The 16037-nt window shown below is 40.0% G+C and overlaps 1 protein-coding gene across 1 annotated transcript in view; it reads left to right on the top strand.

The window, feature by feature from the left end:
* The window catches only part of LOC122815139 (gastrula zinc finger protein XlCGF57.1-like), a 123896-nt gene that overhangs the window by 60336 nt on the left and 47523 nt on the right, over nt 1-16037 (top strand). Inside the window, exon 3 of the mRNA XM_044087393.1 lies at nt 12327-12449. Coding sequence (XP_043943328.1) covers nt 12327-12449 — 123 coding nt within the window. The remainder of the gene's footprint in view (nt 1-12326; nt 12450-16037) is intronic.

The following is a 16037-nucleotide window of genomic DNA, read 5'->3' as shown; positions in this document are numbered from 1 at the left end:
CCAAATTAGGAGTTTCTACCCTACTCTCCTACTGGGCCTACTTTTAAACTTCTGCATACAGGTCTACCTTAAATCCCACCTGGCAAGCCTCCCCACCTTTCCTCCGGGTACTGCTAGTTCATTCACCTTTTCATGATGCCTTGTCCCAAAGGTAGATCAGCTCCTTCCTGGCCTGAGCCACTGTAAATCTTGTCCTTGATGGCTCTGACATCTGAGAGGGCCTCATCTGTCTCATTTGAAGGCTCAGTCACTTAAAAGGCCAAAGAAATGTCTGACAAAGAGCCCAGATATGGGGTTAATACATCATTATGTTGAGGTCTCCAGATGTTTAGGAGATAAAGAGATTGTATTGTCTCATGACATAGAGCATAGATATGGAGTTAATACATCATTATGGTGAGGCCTCCAGATGTTTAGGAGAAAAAGAGATTGTATTGCCGCATCCCTTCCTAAGGAACCCATCATTTGCAATAATTCTGAAATTATTGTGGGAGAATGTTAGTTCATCTGTAGATGCTGTTCTTCCCTGCCAAAAGGAGATAACAGCAGACTTGTAAGGTGCTGGAATGATATTTTATTTATTTATTTATTAATTTAACATTTGTTTACTGGGAAAGTCTGAGTTGGAACAATCCAATTTTCAGTGGAGGCCTGGGGAGAAATGCTTCAGATGCATGTCTTTGTAACGTGGGAGGAAACCCACACAAACGCAGGAAGGACATGCGGACTCCACACAAAAGGCACCCCAGCCAAGAATCAGACCAGAAAACCTCCTGATGTGCCGTCCATTTCTGTTTGATTTTTAGGACAGTTGGCACCTTTCAAGACCTGGCCCATCATAACTTGGAGCAGCCTTACTTACTGGCCACCTTTCTCCAAGAAGGTGGATTAAGTATTATGTGCTTCTAGAAAATCTATTGATCTGGAAAGAAATAATCAAGGTGGAACAGGCTATCTCAGCAGCAGTGCTGAGTGCTGTCCATCCTTCTCAGCTATGGACTGTACCCCTCCTTCTGAGATGGAGATTTCTTGACTTTGAGCAGACTGTGGAAGCATGTATATTCAGTTGATTAGGCTGCTGGACAGTGAAGTTATAGGTAAGCTCAAAATAGGAATGGCATTGTAACTACTATTAGCTGTCTGAGAGTCGAGATATTTATGATGCATAGATGGTGTTTGGCATTGTTATATCATCACACTTTGCCTTTTGCCCAAGATGTCAAGGCAGTTTTCATGATGGTCAATTCCAAGGGCATCTGCTGTGAAGATCAGAAATTAACCATAACCTGAGGACTGTAAAAGAAAAGACTTGATACTTACTGTTGTGAGTTATTAAGTTTCACTCTACACAGGCAGATCTGTAATTGGTGTTGGGTGGAAGGTGGAATGGAGACTTGATCCTATTGCCGATCATAGGGTCATTGGCAGGAGAAGCAGTTAGGTTGCTGATACATAGTCTGAGGACATTGGCTGTTCTGTGGAGAGTGAGCAATGCCTATTTCAGGGTATTAAGATTCGTTCCTCCAGAGGTGGTCAGAGGTGAGATTTTTTTTATGTCATTGTAGTATTGAATCACTACAGATACATGGGTTGGGGTAACCCATGGTTATCAGCTGGCTTTTTGTTCACATGCAGCCCTGGCCTTTGACTATATGATAGATGTAGCACATAATTTATCACTGTAATGTAGAATCATTACAGATACATGGGTTGGGGTCACCCATGGTTACCAGCTGGCCTTTGACTATATGAATGCTGTAGCACATCATATATCACCGTAGTGTAAAATCACTACAGATACGTTGGTTGGGGTAACCCATGGTCACCAGCTGGCCTTTGAAAGTATGAATGCTGTAGCACATAATATATCACCGTAGTGCAGAATCAGTACAGATACATGGGTTGGGGTAACCCATGGTTATCAGCTGGCTTTTTGTTCACATGCAGCCCTGGCCTTTGACTATATGAATGCTGTAGCACGTCATATATCACCGTAGTGCAGAATCACTACAGATACATGGGTTGGGGTAACCCATGGTCACCAGCTGGCTTTTTGTTCAAATGCAGCATTGGCCTTTGAGTATATGAATGCTGTAGCACAACAGGAGGCAGTACAGGAAGGAGGTGTTGAATTTCCCCACATCAGAGCCATCTTGGTCCTCTCATACTAGAGGGGCAAGCAGTGTCACTTCTGTTTCTTTTAATTCAAGAAAAATAGGAGATGCCCAGCTAATCTCAGATTTAAGGGGATTAAGCATGGTTATTTCCAAGGAGTCACTCCATGTGGTCACCCAACAGTCACCATCCCTTTTCTCACAAAGACTGACTGTGTTCATTAGACCTTCAGGGCACTTATCTTCACACATAGATCAGAAGGTTCCTCCGTCTACATATAGTGTCCATTCGGCATTATGTCAGTACCCGGATTGTTTACCAAATACATGGCAATAGTTTCAAGGACATTAATGGTTAGAGGAATTAAAGTTGTGTATGATCTGTTGAGTTTGCCAGCAAGCAAAACAGTATAATCAGCAAAGGGGATCTGCTCTATATTGTCTAGGGAGTCTCTTTGAATGTTGCCAAACCTCAGTTACCCCATCTCATCTCTTGGTTTTCATAGGCTTTGCCATATATTCCATCCTCTTGGACATGTTTACCGCTGATGAGACTGGTACACTTTCAGTTCATAGTTCCAGAAGTGCTGGTGGTTTCTGCCATGTCTTGAGGGGTGTGCATCAAGGTACTGAGCCTCAAGGTAGGAGCCATTCTGAAGGTTTTGGTTTTGAAACTGCAGATGAGGGTACTTAGGATTCATGGGTATCAAAAGATGGATCTGTTGGATGATCCATTTCAGACCTCCAAACCTTGTAAATCTCATCTGTACTAATGACTGTAGTTAACAAACTTTCTGGTAGGCAACCATTATTCATGAGCTAATGTCATAACAGATGCATCCTTTTTGAGTGGGGCAATCATGCAGGGGAACACACTTGTGTTGTGGCTAACATAACTCAGTTTTGTTGATACATGTATGGGAGTTAAGAATGATGCCACTGGGTGAACAAATGGATTGCCAGAGTTGGTGGTCCTACTAGTTAAGACATGCTGGTTGTGTGCAATAATAGCAAGCAGGTGGGCTCATTCTTGCTGCGAGTTTGGCAACTGTCAGTTCATCGGTTGTTTCCTGTCAGTTGCTCACATTCCAGGGGTGATTATCTGCCCAGTGAACAAGGGAGATTAGGAACCTCATTCTTCAACACAAACGGCCTGTTAGTTTTTAGTGGTTAAATAAACGTGTAAGAATTGGAGGTACCTTGTATGTGCTTTGTTTGCCTCACTCATGAACATCAAGTGCTGCATCTTTTTCTCCCTCATTCCTCCATGTCGGGGTCAGTTCTGGGTTGCCTTAACCCTTCTGTGGACATGGCTCCATAGGAATGTTTGCCTTTCCTCACCTTCCCCAACTTCTACTGAAGGTAAAATATATGAAAGCAGTTGCCATCCTTGCAGCTCCATTTTGGTCCAGACAGCCATGGTTTGTCACTGTTTACAAGTGTTGTGTTTGCCCCCATTGTTTTCTCCTCACTGGAGACTTCTGATGCTCTCCTTGGAGCTTTAGCATTGAGTGTTTGTGCATTGAGATTGATAGCATGAGCATGATTGGTTCGGTTCTACTAATAGTAAGTTCCAGAGATTGTGCACACAGTTTTCCACTAGCAAAATATTCCAGAGATTGCACACACAGGGCACTTTCCTTCTTCTGGGTTCCACTAATATCATGTTCCACAGATTGCACACACAGTGTGCAGTCCTTACAGATTGCACACACAAGGTGTTCTCCTTCTGCTCTACAGATTGCACAAACAAGGTGCTTTACTTTTTATGGGTTCCACTAATAGCATGTTCCACACATTGCACACACAAGGTGCTCCCCTTATGTTCCGCAGATTTCAAACACACAGGGTACTCTCTCTTTTTGTTCCACATATTGCACACACACAGGGTACTCTCCTTATGTTCCACAGATTGCACACACACACACACACACACACACAGGGTACTCTCCTTATGTTCCACAGATTACACACACACAGGGTACTCTCCTTATGTTCCACAGATTGCACACACAAAAGGTACTCTTCTTATGTTCCACAGATTGCACAAAAACAGGGTACTCTCCTTATATTCCACATATTGCACACACACAGGTTACTCTACTTATGTTCCACAGATTGCATATGCAGGCTGCTCTCCTTATGTTCCACAGATTGCACACACAGGATACTCTCTGTATGTTCCACAGTTTGCACACACACACAGGGTACTCTCCATATTTTCCACAGATTGCACTCACAAGCTACTTTCCTTATGTTCCACAGATTGCACACACAAGCTGCTCTCCTTATGTTCCGCAGATTGCACACACAGGGCACTCTCCTTATGTTCCACAGATTGCACATGCAGGCTGCTCTCCTTATGTTCCACAGATTGCACATGCAGGCTGCTCTCCTTATGTTCCACAGATTGCACACACACAGGCTGCTGTCCTTATGTTCCACAGATTGCTCACACAGGCTGCTCTCCTTATGTTCCACAGATTGCACACACAGGCTGCTCTGCTTATGTTCCACAGATTGCACACACAGGCTGCTTTCCTTATGTTCCACAGATTGCAGACCCACACAGGGTACTCTTTTTACATTCCACAGATTACACACACACACACACACACACATGCACACATACACGCACACACACACACACACACACACACACACACACACACACACACACACACACACACACACACACACACACAGTACTCTCCTTATGTTCCACAGATTGCACACACACAGGCTGCTCTCCTTATGTTCCACAGATTGCACACACATGCTGCTCTCCTTTATCTGGCTTCTCAGAAGACATGCATGATAAATGGTATTGTTTCTCTGCATGGAAGATCTGAATTAGAGTGGAATCATTCGTGACTTCACCTACCACGATTCTTGAATGTTTGGTGGGACTCTCATGGACATTCATGCTTTAGCCACTCCTTGGTCAGTGTACATTTTGTAGCTGCTTTCAGCTTCTACATCCAAGATAGTGGAGCCTCTTGGCTTGTGTTGTGTTTTTGTAAAGTTTGGCTCAGAAGTGTTTTGTTGCTAATACTACCTCTGCAAATTTGCTTTGTTCTGGAGAAACTCTGCTTTTACAACCATTCAAGTTAATCAATTCAGCTGAATTATAGAAGTCGCTCTTTCTAGCTACGTTTAATTTTGCTGACATATCTGAATCAAAGGCATTGTTGGCCTCTTCTTATCTGCATTTTACAAAGACATAGTGTCCTTCTATATTAACTTTTAAAACAAAAAGGCAGTTACACTGGGTAAATCATAAGTAAAAAAAATTGAACCAAGAATAAATTCACTGGTCATAGAGACCAATAGCATATTATTAGAATCAGTAAGTTTGTTCACTTAGTATCATTTCATGAGGTTAAATCTTGGAAATGTTTTGCTTGGTTAGAATGTAAATTTCACAAATAAATTGCAAGGCATTTAGTTCATAGTATTTCACCTACACAATAGTTAAAATGAGACACAGCATTTTGCATTGTTTCTGATATTATCTAAGTTGAAGCAAACCAACTTTCATGTATGTTAAATGTGAAAGCACTTCTATCACCAAGTGTGTGTTTTCTTTTTCCTTTAAAATCATGGGAAGCAGAGTGGTATACATTTCCCACAACCAGAGGTTTTCCCATAAGTGTTCAGTTTAACACCTGATTGCTTCATTCCAGTCTCTCGCTTACCATTATGATGTCCATTTCCAAGAAGCTGCATAAGGATATTCCCACCTGTGGGCAGTATGGAGATGTCATCTCCTGTTGCTCTGCATGAAGGTGTTCGACAGGATGACTGATAAACTAATATGCTGAGTAGTAGAAAGTAAGTTTGGAGATGCGCAGTTTGGATTCCCATGAGAATGCAGTACAACCATCGTGATGTTTGCAGTGAGATAAGTAATTGAGAAGAAGGTAAAGATGAAAAAAGAATCCAGCTGGGCATTTCTAGATGTGGAAGGATTTATGACAAGGTAAAAAAGCTGATTTGGGCAATCCTGTGATGATTCAAAGTCCCAGAAATATTTATAAAATTAGTGCAAGCAGTGTGCAAGGACCTAATAAGACAAGTATGAACAGCATTCTGAGGAATTCCTACTGGGATTGAATGATCACTGTGATTCGTTTCTGAGCCCAATACATCAGTAAACGGGATGAAAAAGATATCAACAACTCTGCTGTATGCAGATGACATGGTGCTAGAGGCAAGCTTTGAACAGGAACGTCAGTCAGTGATTGGTTAATGGAATGCAAAACTGAACACACATGTGGTAGCAGTAAATGGGGGGAATCAGAGGATGCTGAAAATTGAAATAGAAGGGAAAAGTAATGAAGCAGGTGAACATTTTCAGGTGTGTAGGGAGTGTGGCTCAGGAGGAGGAACATCTGAATAAGAAGGTCAAAACTATAATCAGAGATGCTACAGCCAAATGGCACAAAATGTCAAGGGCAGAGTGATACAGAGGAATGATTCAGAAGATGAAAAGTAAGTTATTCAAATTAAGTGGGCAATCATTGCTTCCATACAGCACAGCAAACTGGACAGTGAAGGCAGAGCAGCTGAGGAAGTTTAAGGTGATGAAGATGAAATGACTGAGATGGTTGGTAGGGTGCTGACTAGGGGACAGATGATGAAATGAGGATTTTAGAGCAGAAGCCAAGGTTGCCCCAGTTGCAGAGAAGGTCCAAGGGAAGAGATGACAGTGTTTAATTACATGTGCAGGAAAGCATACGGTGATTTGGTAAAGCAGACTTGCGAGAGAAAGAAGGCAAAGTGAACTGAGGATATTCAGACAACAGCTGGATGTATAGGTTGAGAGAAGACCTGATGCAGTCAAGCAGTATTGTCAAAGAAGGTAGGAAAGTGGCTGTCGGTCGAGAGATGTAGAGATGCAACACCACAACCTCCTGGAAAAATGGGAAAAAAAGAAAATGGATGATGATGATGATTTGTCTTTGTCTTTTACACTTAGATGAACAAACTGATATGCATTTCAAGTTTTAAAATATACAGGTGATGTGATAAATTTTATTAGACCAACAAAGAGTTAAAGTACAGTTGCTTAAACGGTGGAATTCATGAGCCCTTTGCAGGAGCTAGTACGTTTGTTAATACTTACGTGTGCTTAAGAAGGAAGTACAAAATACATCATTCCTTTTCCACAGGATGAGAGGGACATTTTTAAACATGTTGTAGTGAAAAAAAATACTTGTGTACAGCTTGAGTACTTAAGATAGTCAAAGAAAACTTTATTGTCTTTCCGAACTACACCACAGTGTAGCTGAAGGAAATTGTGATGCTTCGTTCCCAGTGCAAAGACATACATACAGAGAATAATAATAAAGTAACATAATAAAAAGTAAAAATAGAATAAAATAACATACTGACCAGACACACTTTACATATAAATAGAATTGAGTAACAACATCTGTGTGGCATTACTATAACATAAGAACTAAACAGCATATGGAATGTTCAGCATGAATATTGCACAGTGTGATTTATATTGCACTTCATACAGTCCCATGGTAAGGTAAGGTGTGAACCAACATTAAATATACACATCAGTTAGTTATTGCACATGAAAAAGCTTAATACTTATAGTGCAACAAAGCCTGGACAAGTAAGGATCTGTACAGTCAGATAAATAACATAACTATGTGGTAGGAGGGGAAGAATGCATTGACAGTCTCCAGCTCATTTTTCACAAGAGTTCAGTGGTCTTATGGAGAAAGGAAAGAAACTGTTGGTAACTCTAAAAGTCCTACAGTGCATACTTCTGTATCACCTACCCAAGGAGAGGTGGGAAAACATACCATTTGCAGGATGTGAAGGATCATGGGATATCTTCCTGGCTCTACTGATGCAACATGATTCATGTAGGTCTTCCAGAGGGGCAAGAGAGGAACCAATGATTTTCTCTGCTGCCCTTACAACTCCCCTAAGAGCCTTGCGATCAGAGGTGTTGCATCCCCCGTAACAGACAGTGACGTTATAGGTAAGGATGCTTTTGGTAGTATCCCTGTAAAAAGGTTGGAGGATGGTCTTCCAATAGTTTTGCCTTCCACAGTTTTCTTAGGAAATGCAGCCGTTGCTGAGCTTTTTTGACCATGTAAGATACATGGACTGACCGTGACAGGTCCTCAGTGATATGTACTCCCAGAAACTTTGTACTTTTGACCCTTTCCACCATCATCCCTTTCATCTCTAGAGGTTGGTGTCATTCTTGAGACCTTCTGAAATCCACAGTCAGTTCCTTAGTCTTGCTGACATTCACCACTAAGCTGTTTTTGTCACACCAGCCCAACATATATTCAGTCTCCTTCCTGTAGGCAGTCTCCTCTCCATCTCTGACCAGACCTAAGACCGGGGTGTCATCTGCGAATTTGATGATTTTATTGGACTCATTTCTGGCCACCCAGTCATGTGTCAGCAAGGTGAATAGGAGAGGACTTAAGATGCACCCCTGTGCTACTCCTGTATTCATGGTTATGCTTTCAGAACTGTTGTCACCCATACAAACCCTGTTAGGCCTTTCCGTGAGGACGCTTAGAATCCAATTACATAAGTGGGAGTTGATGCCCAACTGTAGTAGTTTCATTATCAGATTCTGAGGGATGACAGTACTGAAGGCAGAACTGAAGTCTATGAACAGTAGTCTGGCATAGCAGTTCTTGCCTCCCAAGTGGGTCAATGTTTTGAGGCCTGCTAGGGAGATGGCATCCACTGTACTACGGTTATCCTGTATGCAAACTGCAATGTGGCCAGAGTTGCTGGTATACTTGAGGCCATGTGATCTTTAACCAGCCTCTCAAAGCATTTCATCACTGTTGAGGTTAAAGCCACTGGCCGTAGTCATTTAGAGTTGTTGGTTGTGGGTTTTTGGGTAAGGGAATGATGGTCATCGTATTGAAGCATTTTGGTACACTGGCTGTCTGTAGAGAAGTTTTGAAGATGTCTGTGAGTACCGGTGCCAGACCTTTCACACTTTCCTGTAGTACCCTACACATGATGCTATCTCGGCCAGCTGTTTTCCTTGGGTTGACCCGTTTCAAGGTTTTGATGACATCGGTTGTGTTCATGCTCAGCACTGCTTCATCCTTGTAAACAGGTAGTTCATTTGCCACCGTTGTGTTATCTGCATCAAACCTGCTGAAGATGATGTTCAGTTGGTTCAAAAATTCATTGCTGTTATTGTATGAGGTTGAAGCAGGTTTGTAGTCAGTGATGGTTTGTATGCCCTTCCATAGTCTTCTGGTATCCCTCTGGTCACTAAAGTGGTTCTGGGTCTTCCTGCCATAGGTTCTCTTTGCATCCTTAATACCTTTGTTCAGTTTAGCTCTTACAACCCTTAAAGCATCCATATAATTTGATCTGAATGCTGTGTTCCTTGCTTTTATGGACTTGAACACCTCACTGGTTAGCCATGGCTTTTAATTTGTCCATATGGTGATGCACTTGGTGATTGTTACATCATCCACACATTTTGAGATGTAGTCCGTGACGTACTCTGTGTATGTATCCAGGTCAATGTGGTTGTGTATCATGGCTGCCTCTCCGAACACTGACCAGTCCATGCACTTGAAGCATTCTTGCAGACCTGAGACTGCTTCCTCAGGCCATAGCCTTATTTGTTTTCTAGTTGGTTTGCTGGTTTTCAGTAGTGATTTATATGCAGGAACCAGCATGATAGCTAGGTGGTCAGGCTTACCTACATGAGGATAAGATGCTGCTTTATATGGTTGCTTAATGTTGGTATATACCTTACCCAGTGTATTTACCCCATTGGGGCAAAGTCCACATGTTGGTGGTAATGGGGTAATACTGTCTTTAAGCTGGTCTGGTTAAAGTCCCCTGCAGTTACTACTGCAAACTCTGGGTTGTTGTTTTAGACATCACTTAACTGATGTAGAGTAGACATAGCGTCACTGGTGTTTGCATTGGGTAGAATGCAGACTGCTGTAATACACACTCCATTGAACTCTATAGGCAAGTAGAAGGGCCTGCATTTTAAAGACAGAAATTCAGTGATCGATGTTGAGATGTACAGTCCTTATCTTTCAGGTGTCTGTATTGTATGCGTTTTTTGGCAGTAGGGTAGCCTATAAAGCCTAAATGTGTAAATTCATTCTCTGCCATTAAAATAAACCAAATGATACACTTGGAACAATGTTAGTTCAGAGAAGAGATAAGTAGTAGCACGCTGAATTAAGTCAGTTAGCATGTTGTGTAGCAGGAGAACTGGGACAGCAACACTTGGAACAATGTTAGTTCAGAGAACAGTTAAGTAGTAGTAGGCTGGTTTAAGTCAGCATGTTGTACAGCACGAGAACTGGGACAACAACACTTGGAACAGTTAGTTCAGAGAACAGATAAGTAGTAGCAGGCTGGTTTAAGTCAGTTAGCATGTTGTGTAGCATGAGAAATGGGGCAGCAACACTTGGAACAATGTTAGTTCAGAGAACAGATAAGTAGTAGCAGGCTGGTTTAAGTCAGTTAGCATGTTGTGTAGCACGAGAACTGGGACAGCAACACTTAGAACAATGTTAGTTCAGAGAACAGATAAGTAGTGGCAGGCTGGTTTAAGTCAGTTAACATGTTGTGTAGCATGAGAACTGGGACAGCAACACTTGGAACAGTTAGTTCAGAGAACGCACAAGTAGTAGTAGCAGGCTGGTTTAAGTCAGTTAGCATGTTGTGTAGCATGAGAAATGGGACAACAACACTTGGAACAATGTTAGTTCAGAGAACACAAAAGTAGTAGCAGGCTGGTTTAAGTCAGTTAGCAAGTTGTACAGCACGATAAATGGGACAGCAACACTTGAAACAATGTTAGTTCAGAGAACAGATAAGTAGTAGCAGGCTGGTTTAAGTCACTTAGCATGTTGTACAGCACGAGAAATGGGACAGCAACACTTGGAACAGTTAGTTCAGAGAACAGATAAGTAGTAGCAGACTGGTTTAAGTTAGTTAGCATGTTGTGTAGCACGACAACTGGGACAGCAACACTTGGAACAATGTTAGTTCAGAGAACAGATAAGTAGTAGCAGGCTGGTTTAAGTCAGTTAGCATGTTGTGTAGCACGAGAACGGGGACAGCAACACTTGGAACAATGTTAGTTCAGAGAACAGATAAGTAGTAGCAGGCTGATTTAAGTCAGCATGTTGTGTAGCACAAGAAATGGGACAACAACACTTGGAACGATGTTAGTTCAGAGAACAGATAAGTAGTAGCAGGCTGGTTTAAGTCAGTTAGCATGTTGTGTAGCACGAGAAATGGGATAGAAGCACAATAAACAGAAATGGGCTGGAAGATCAGTTGTAACTTATAACAGATATTAGCTCTAAAGTTTCAGTATGAAGTGTGTATCAGGTAGGTGGTTTAAACTCTGTTTTAAAAATGACCAAGTCTTCGTCCAGTGTTTATGGAAATGGTAAGGACTATCAGGGAGTAGGGTGCTAGTTTATGTTCACATAAGAATGCAGATTGTCTACATAAACAGCAGTACCGTTATTTTATGGTTCTAATTGAAATCCATCTATTATTAAACTCAGTCCATTCCTTAAATACTTGGGGCAGTAAGCTTGGTATGGACAAGAGCCTGAAATCCAAAAATTAGTGTGGCAGTAATAGGCTGGAATAGTTTAATCATAAGCCACACAGTAACTATGAATGGATGTAGAGCAGGTGACTCCCCGCCATCTGCCCATAGTCATTATTGTCTTCTGTTGTCTTTCTGAGTGGTGATAGTGGTGATATTTCTATTGGTCCAAAAGAACAGAAGGTGGACAAAGTCATAGTCTCATCCAGTTTCTGAGAATGGGTCAAAATGAACATGCAGACAATACTACCTCAAAGAAGCAGCCATTGGTCTGTGCCAGGATTCATGCCTCTGACTTTCTTCATACTGCACAGAGGTTATTATCGGACTGTGTGCATTTTGGGAGTCTCTAATCCTGATGATTTGTTCACATAATGACAGAAAAACCATTACTGGAGCATTTTAAACAACTTGCTGAAGGATAATATAATTCTGATTTTTATTTTGTTTTTTCAGTCAACTTTGGTACTGCTGTGTTTTAGTGTGTGTGCATCCATGCATTTTTTCTCACTTTCCTTTGAGGTTGAAATCATAAATGATGGCAGATAAAATGCAATGTCACAGCATTTAACTGTTTAATATTTACCTTTTTTAATAAACAGGTTTTATAATCCCGAAAGAGAAGCTTCTGTTGCTGTTTGAAAAACATGGGAGTCTTGCATCTGGTGTTTTGGAAGAAGCAATGACCACTCTTCAGATGGACAGCTCTGAAGTCACCCCCAACAGTAAGTAGATGGTGGGATTATGACCTGAAATGTTTGATCCGTTATTTGAGATGCTTCTTTCTGAGCTGCTGATTGTCATCATATTCAACTTTACTGAATTTTTCTTAGAAGTTTCCATATTCAGGGCTGTATGTAGAATTGCCATTGCACATCGTGTCATAACATCCAGACATGGCGTCACTCCCTATGACATCACATCCAGACTGTACAAGCACACCAAGCCCTGTGCGTGCCAGTTGTCTTCTGCTACTCATTCATTTACATACAGGTAGAAAGGCCCCACACCTGATACCTTGAACCAAATCATAAAATGTTATATTGATAGACTGTACAAAAATGTAATGCAAAAAATGTTTTGAATAAGGTTAAATACTTTCATTCCTCTCTGGTAACTTCTGGCTCTTAACCTTATTAAAAACATTGTTTTTTGTGTAAAATTCCTGTGTGACATTTGATGTGGTTACAGTTTTTTTTTCACAATTGTTTTTTTTTTTTTTTTCAGTAAATCATGTCAGTCGCTTATATAGCAGCTAGGCAAACTACCACTGATATTGGCCTAATTCTTGTGGAATAAAAACAAAAAAGACTATTAAACTAAGAGATATTCATATTACTGATTGGAGAAATAAAGGCCGAATGGGGAAAGAGATTTGGTTCACATGAAAAGAGACTTCTGTTATTGCATGCAGTTCCTTGTACAAGATGGTTGGATAGACCCGAAGGATCCACTTGATTGTGTAAATTCGGTAATAGTAAGGGTGGGTTTACATTAAAATTCAAGTTAAAGAAAGGCTAACATTTGGCTTATATATTGGGTAAGCAATAGTTTTTATGCTCTCCCTATAGAAATAATTGAAAATATGAGGGATATTCCTCACTTGTGTAGATGTACGCTATAAAACAAATCTATATTTGTTGGTATACTTGAGTATGTTGATGTTAAGTGTGTGTTAGGTGACAACAGTGTGTTATGTAGTCATAGTTTGTGCAAGCAGTTACGCTTATTTGTAAGGTGATATTTATTTATTTATGTAGGACAGTTGCATACTGCAGAATGTGGAAATGACCATATGAAAATGTTTATTTTCAGTTCCAGCTAGAAAATTATAGCATAATAGTATTTAAGTGAGGAATAATACACTATGAGGGAGTCATCCATCTTCTTTTGTTTTTATTTTTACTTAAGTTAGAAAAATGCAGTAAAGAAATGCTTGCATTTCTTAAGTTGTGAATACAATGCTACTTTTTTTTATATTTAGAGGTACATAATGTTATTAAATATTGATTGTGTTAGCAACCATGTTATCCTAAAACTTTTTGAGAAAACTTTGCAGTAAGGATATTTAGGTTAGATAAAATAGCCTCTTATGAGAGATAAGTTGTAAGAATTATGAGTGACATTATTCAGTCATGTAATATGCTGCTTTAAATTTGTATTTGTTTATTGATCTGAGCATTTTCATGTCAGTCCTGAGGTGAAACAATTAGGATATATTTTATAATATCAGCCTTTGCAGGAATATGTACTCTTTAGTGTAAGTAGGTTATTAAGATGGAAAGGATAAGAGAGCAAGTGACCGCATTAGTAAGTTTTTGTATATCTTAACACAGCCTTACTATTTTAGACGTTGCAAAATATGGTGAAAATTAATCACATTTTAGTAAACAATTTATGTTGACATTTGAGTAGCTATTACAGCACTGAAAAAGGTGTTTTGTTATGGTTCCTATTAAATGATCGAAGATGCATTCTTTCGAATGCGTCTTGATCGAACTTGAAAGCACGAAAAGGCAAAATAGCGAAATGGCATGTAAGCGAATTCTTTCCCTGGGAAAGAAATCGCTTGGCCACTTCCGTTACTTTGCCGGTTTCCTCACTGTAGTGTGATCTCGGAGTTGGTATATTTAAGTAGGGGGGGTGTTGGAGGCACAACCCCCCACTTTATGTAATGTTTTAAATTTTTTTTTTGTTTTGTGGAACAGCGATTTGTTTCCCTTGGAAAAAAATCACTGTTCTAAGCATTCGAGATTGTAAGCTTTCGCTTACATGAGTTTGATAAATCATCGTTCGCTTTTTTAAGCATTCGATGATTTAACATAGACCCGTTTTATTAACAGTGTTACATTATAAAAACATACAAATCTAATCATATGCTTGAACAGCAGTTTGAGGAAGCATTAATTATGTGACAAGTTAAGTAATTCGAATGACTGGGGATACATTTACGTCTCAAGTGTTAATATAAAAGAGTATATATTTTTTGATTATATACTTTTTGAAACATACCCACGGTAGTGGTGCTGCAGTAGCTTTGTCGCCTCACAGCAAGACATTGTCCCGTTCGATTCTCAGCTAGAGCGTCTTCTGCGTGGAAGCATGCGTGAATGGGCGTACCTTCGTTGAAGGTTGTGCGTCAGGGCTGGTAACTCGGCACGTAAAAATCCGCCACCAAACATTAGCGGACCGGAGTTCCGCTGTGGCGACCCCTAACCGGGATAAGCCGAAAGACACAACAACTTTTTGAAACATATTATTTGGGACCATATTAACATTTTGACTTAATGCTTATATTTGTTAGAGATTAGAAAACTGTTTTTTTATTGAAACTGTAACACGTGGTAAACTTTAACTGTCTGGAAATGTCATACTAAAGGAAAATGATAAAATGCAAGCAAGGTGAAGTTAAATATATTTAAAATAACTAAAATGTTTTACTATGTAATATAAATGTTGAGTTCTGGCTAGTGAGTTGAGTTGTGTTATTAATATTTCTAGTCCAAGCATTAAGGATTATATGTAAATTGCATCCATTGTGATAAAATGTTAGGAATAAAGGATTCATGCAGAAGTAAAGCGATAACCAATGCGAGGAAGGTTTGCTAACAATAGTTAATTGATTATTCTTGAAATATCTTGTGGAATGTCGTACGTTTATTGAAAGAGTGGTGTTCCTGAGATAGGATGAGTATCTTCCTTTTATGTTTTCTTTATTATTAAGGGTATATGATTGGAAATATTTAAGAGATCACTGTGTTACAGAAGGATTATAGCGAAAGTAAGAGATGTGTATGTGAAATGAGTAGGAGTCAACAGCAGTGTTGGATGTCTTTAAGAAGCGTGTATAGTTAAATAAATAGTAAAATAGAAGTATGTATGTACAGTTAGTAACAGATTTCCTTATGTCCTGATGATTATACTGTCGGGTTTACATACTGACATTGTGGCTGAAAGAGAGGCATGCCATAGACTGATACAATATGTAAAGTAGATGAGAGCTGAGCGTACAGGAAGTTACCGTATGTATGTAGTGGATGTTTGTGTACTAAGTAAATTGTAGTCCTCAGTGATGAGTTGTAAATTGACAAAAGGGGAAATCTGTAACATAGTTGGCCACTTATTTATATAGTATTGGATACTAGTGAGGGAAGTTTATACATTAATGCAGGAGGCAGCCATGGTGGTAACATAGTTGCTCACTTATTTATATAGTATTGGATACAAATGAGGGAAGTTTATACATTAATGCAGGAAGCAGCCATGGTGGTAACATGGTTGCTCACTTATTTATATAGTATTAGATACAAGTG

This window comes from Protopterus annectens, chromosome 11.part0 (assembly GCF_019279795.1).
Source record: "Protopterus annectens isolate FY-2018-M chromosome 11.part0, PAN1.0, whole genome shotgun sequence".
Classification (NCBI taxonomy): domain Eukaryota; kingdom Metazoa; phylum Chordata; order Ceratodontiformes; family Protopteridae; genus Protopterus; species Protopterus annectens.
Note: the sequence above shows the minus strand (reverse complement) of the source record. Positions and strands in the feature narration are given on the sequence as shown.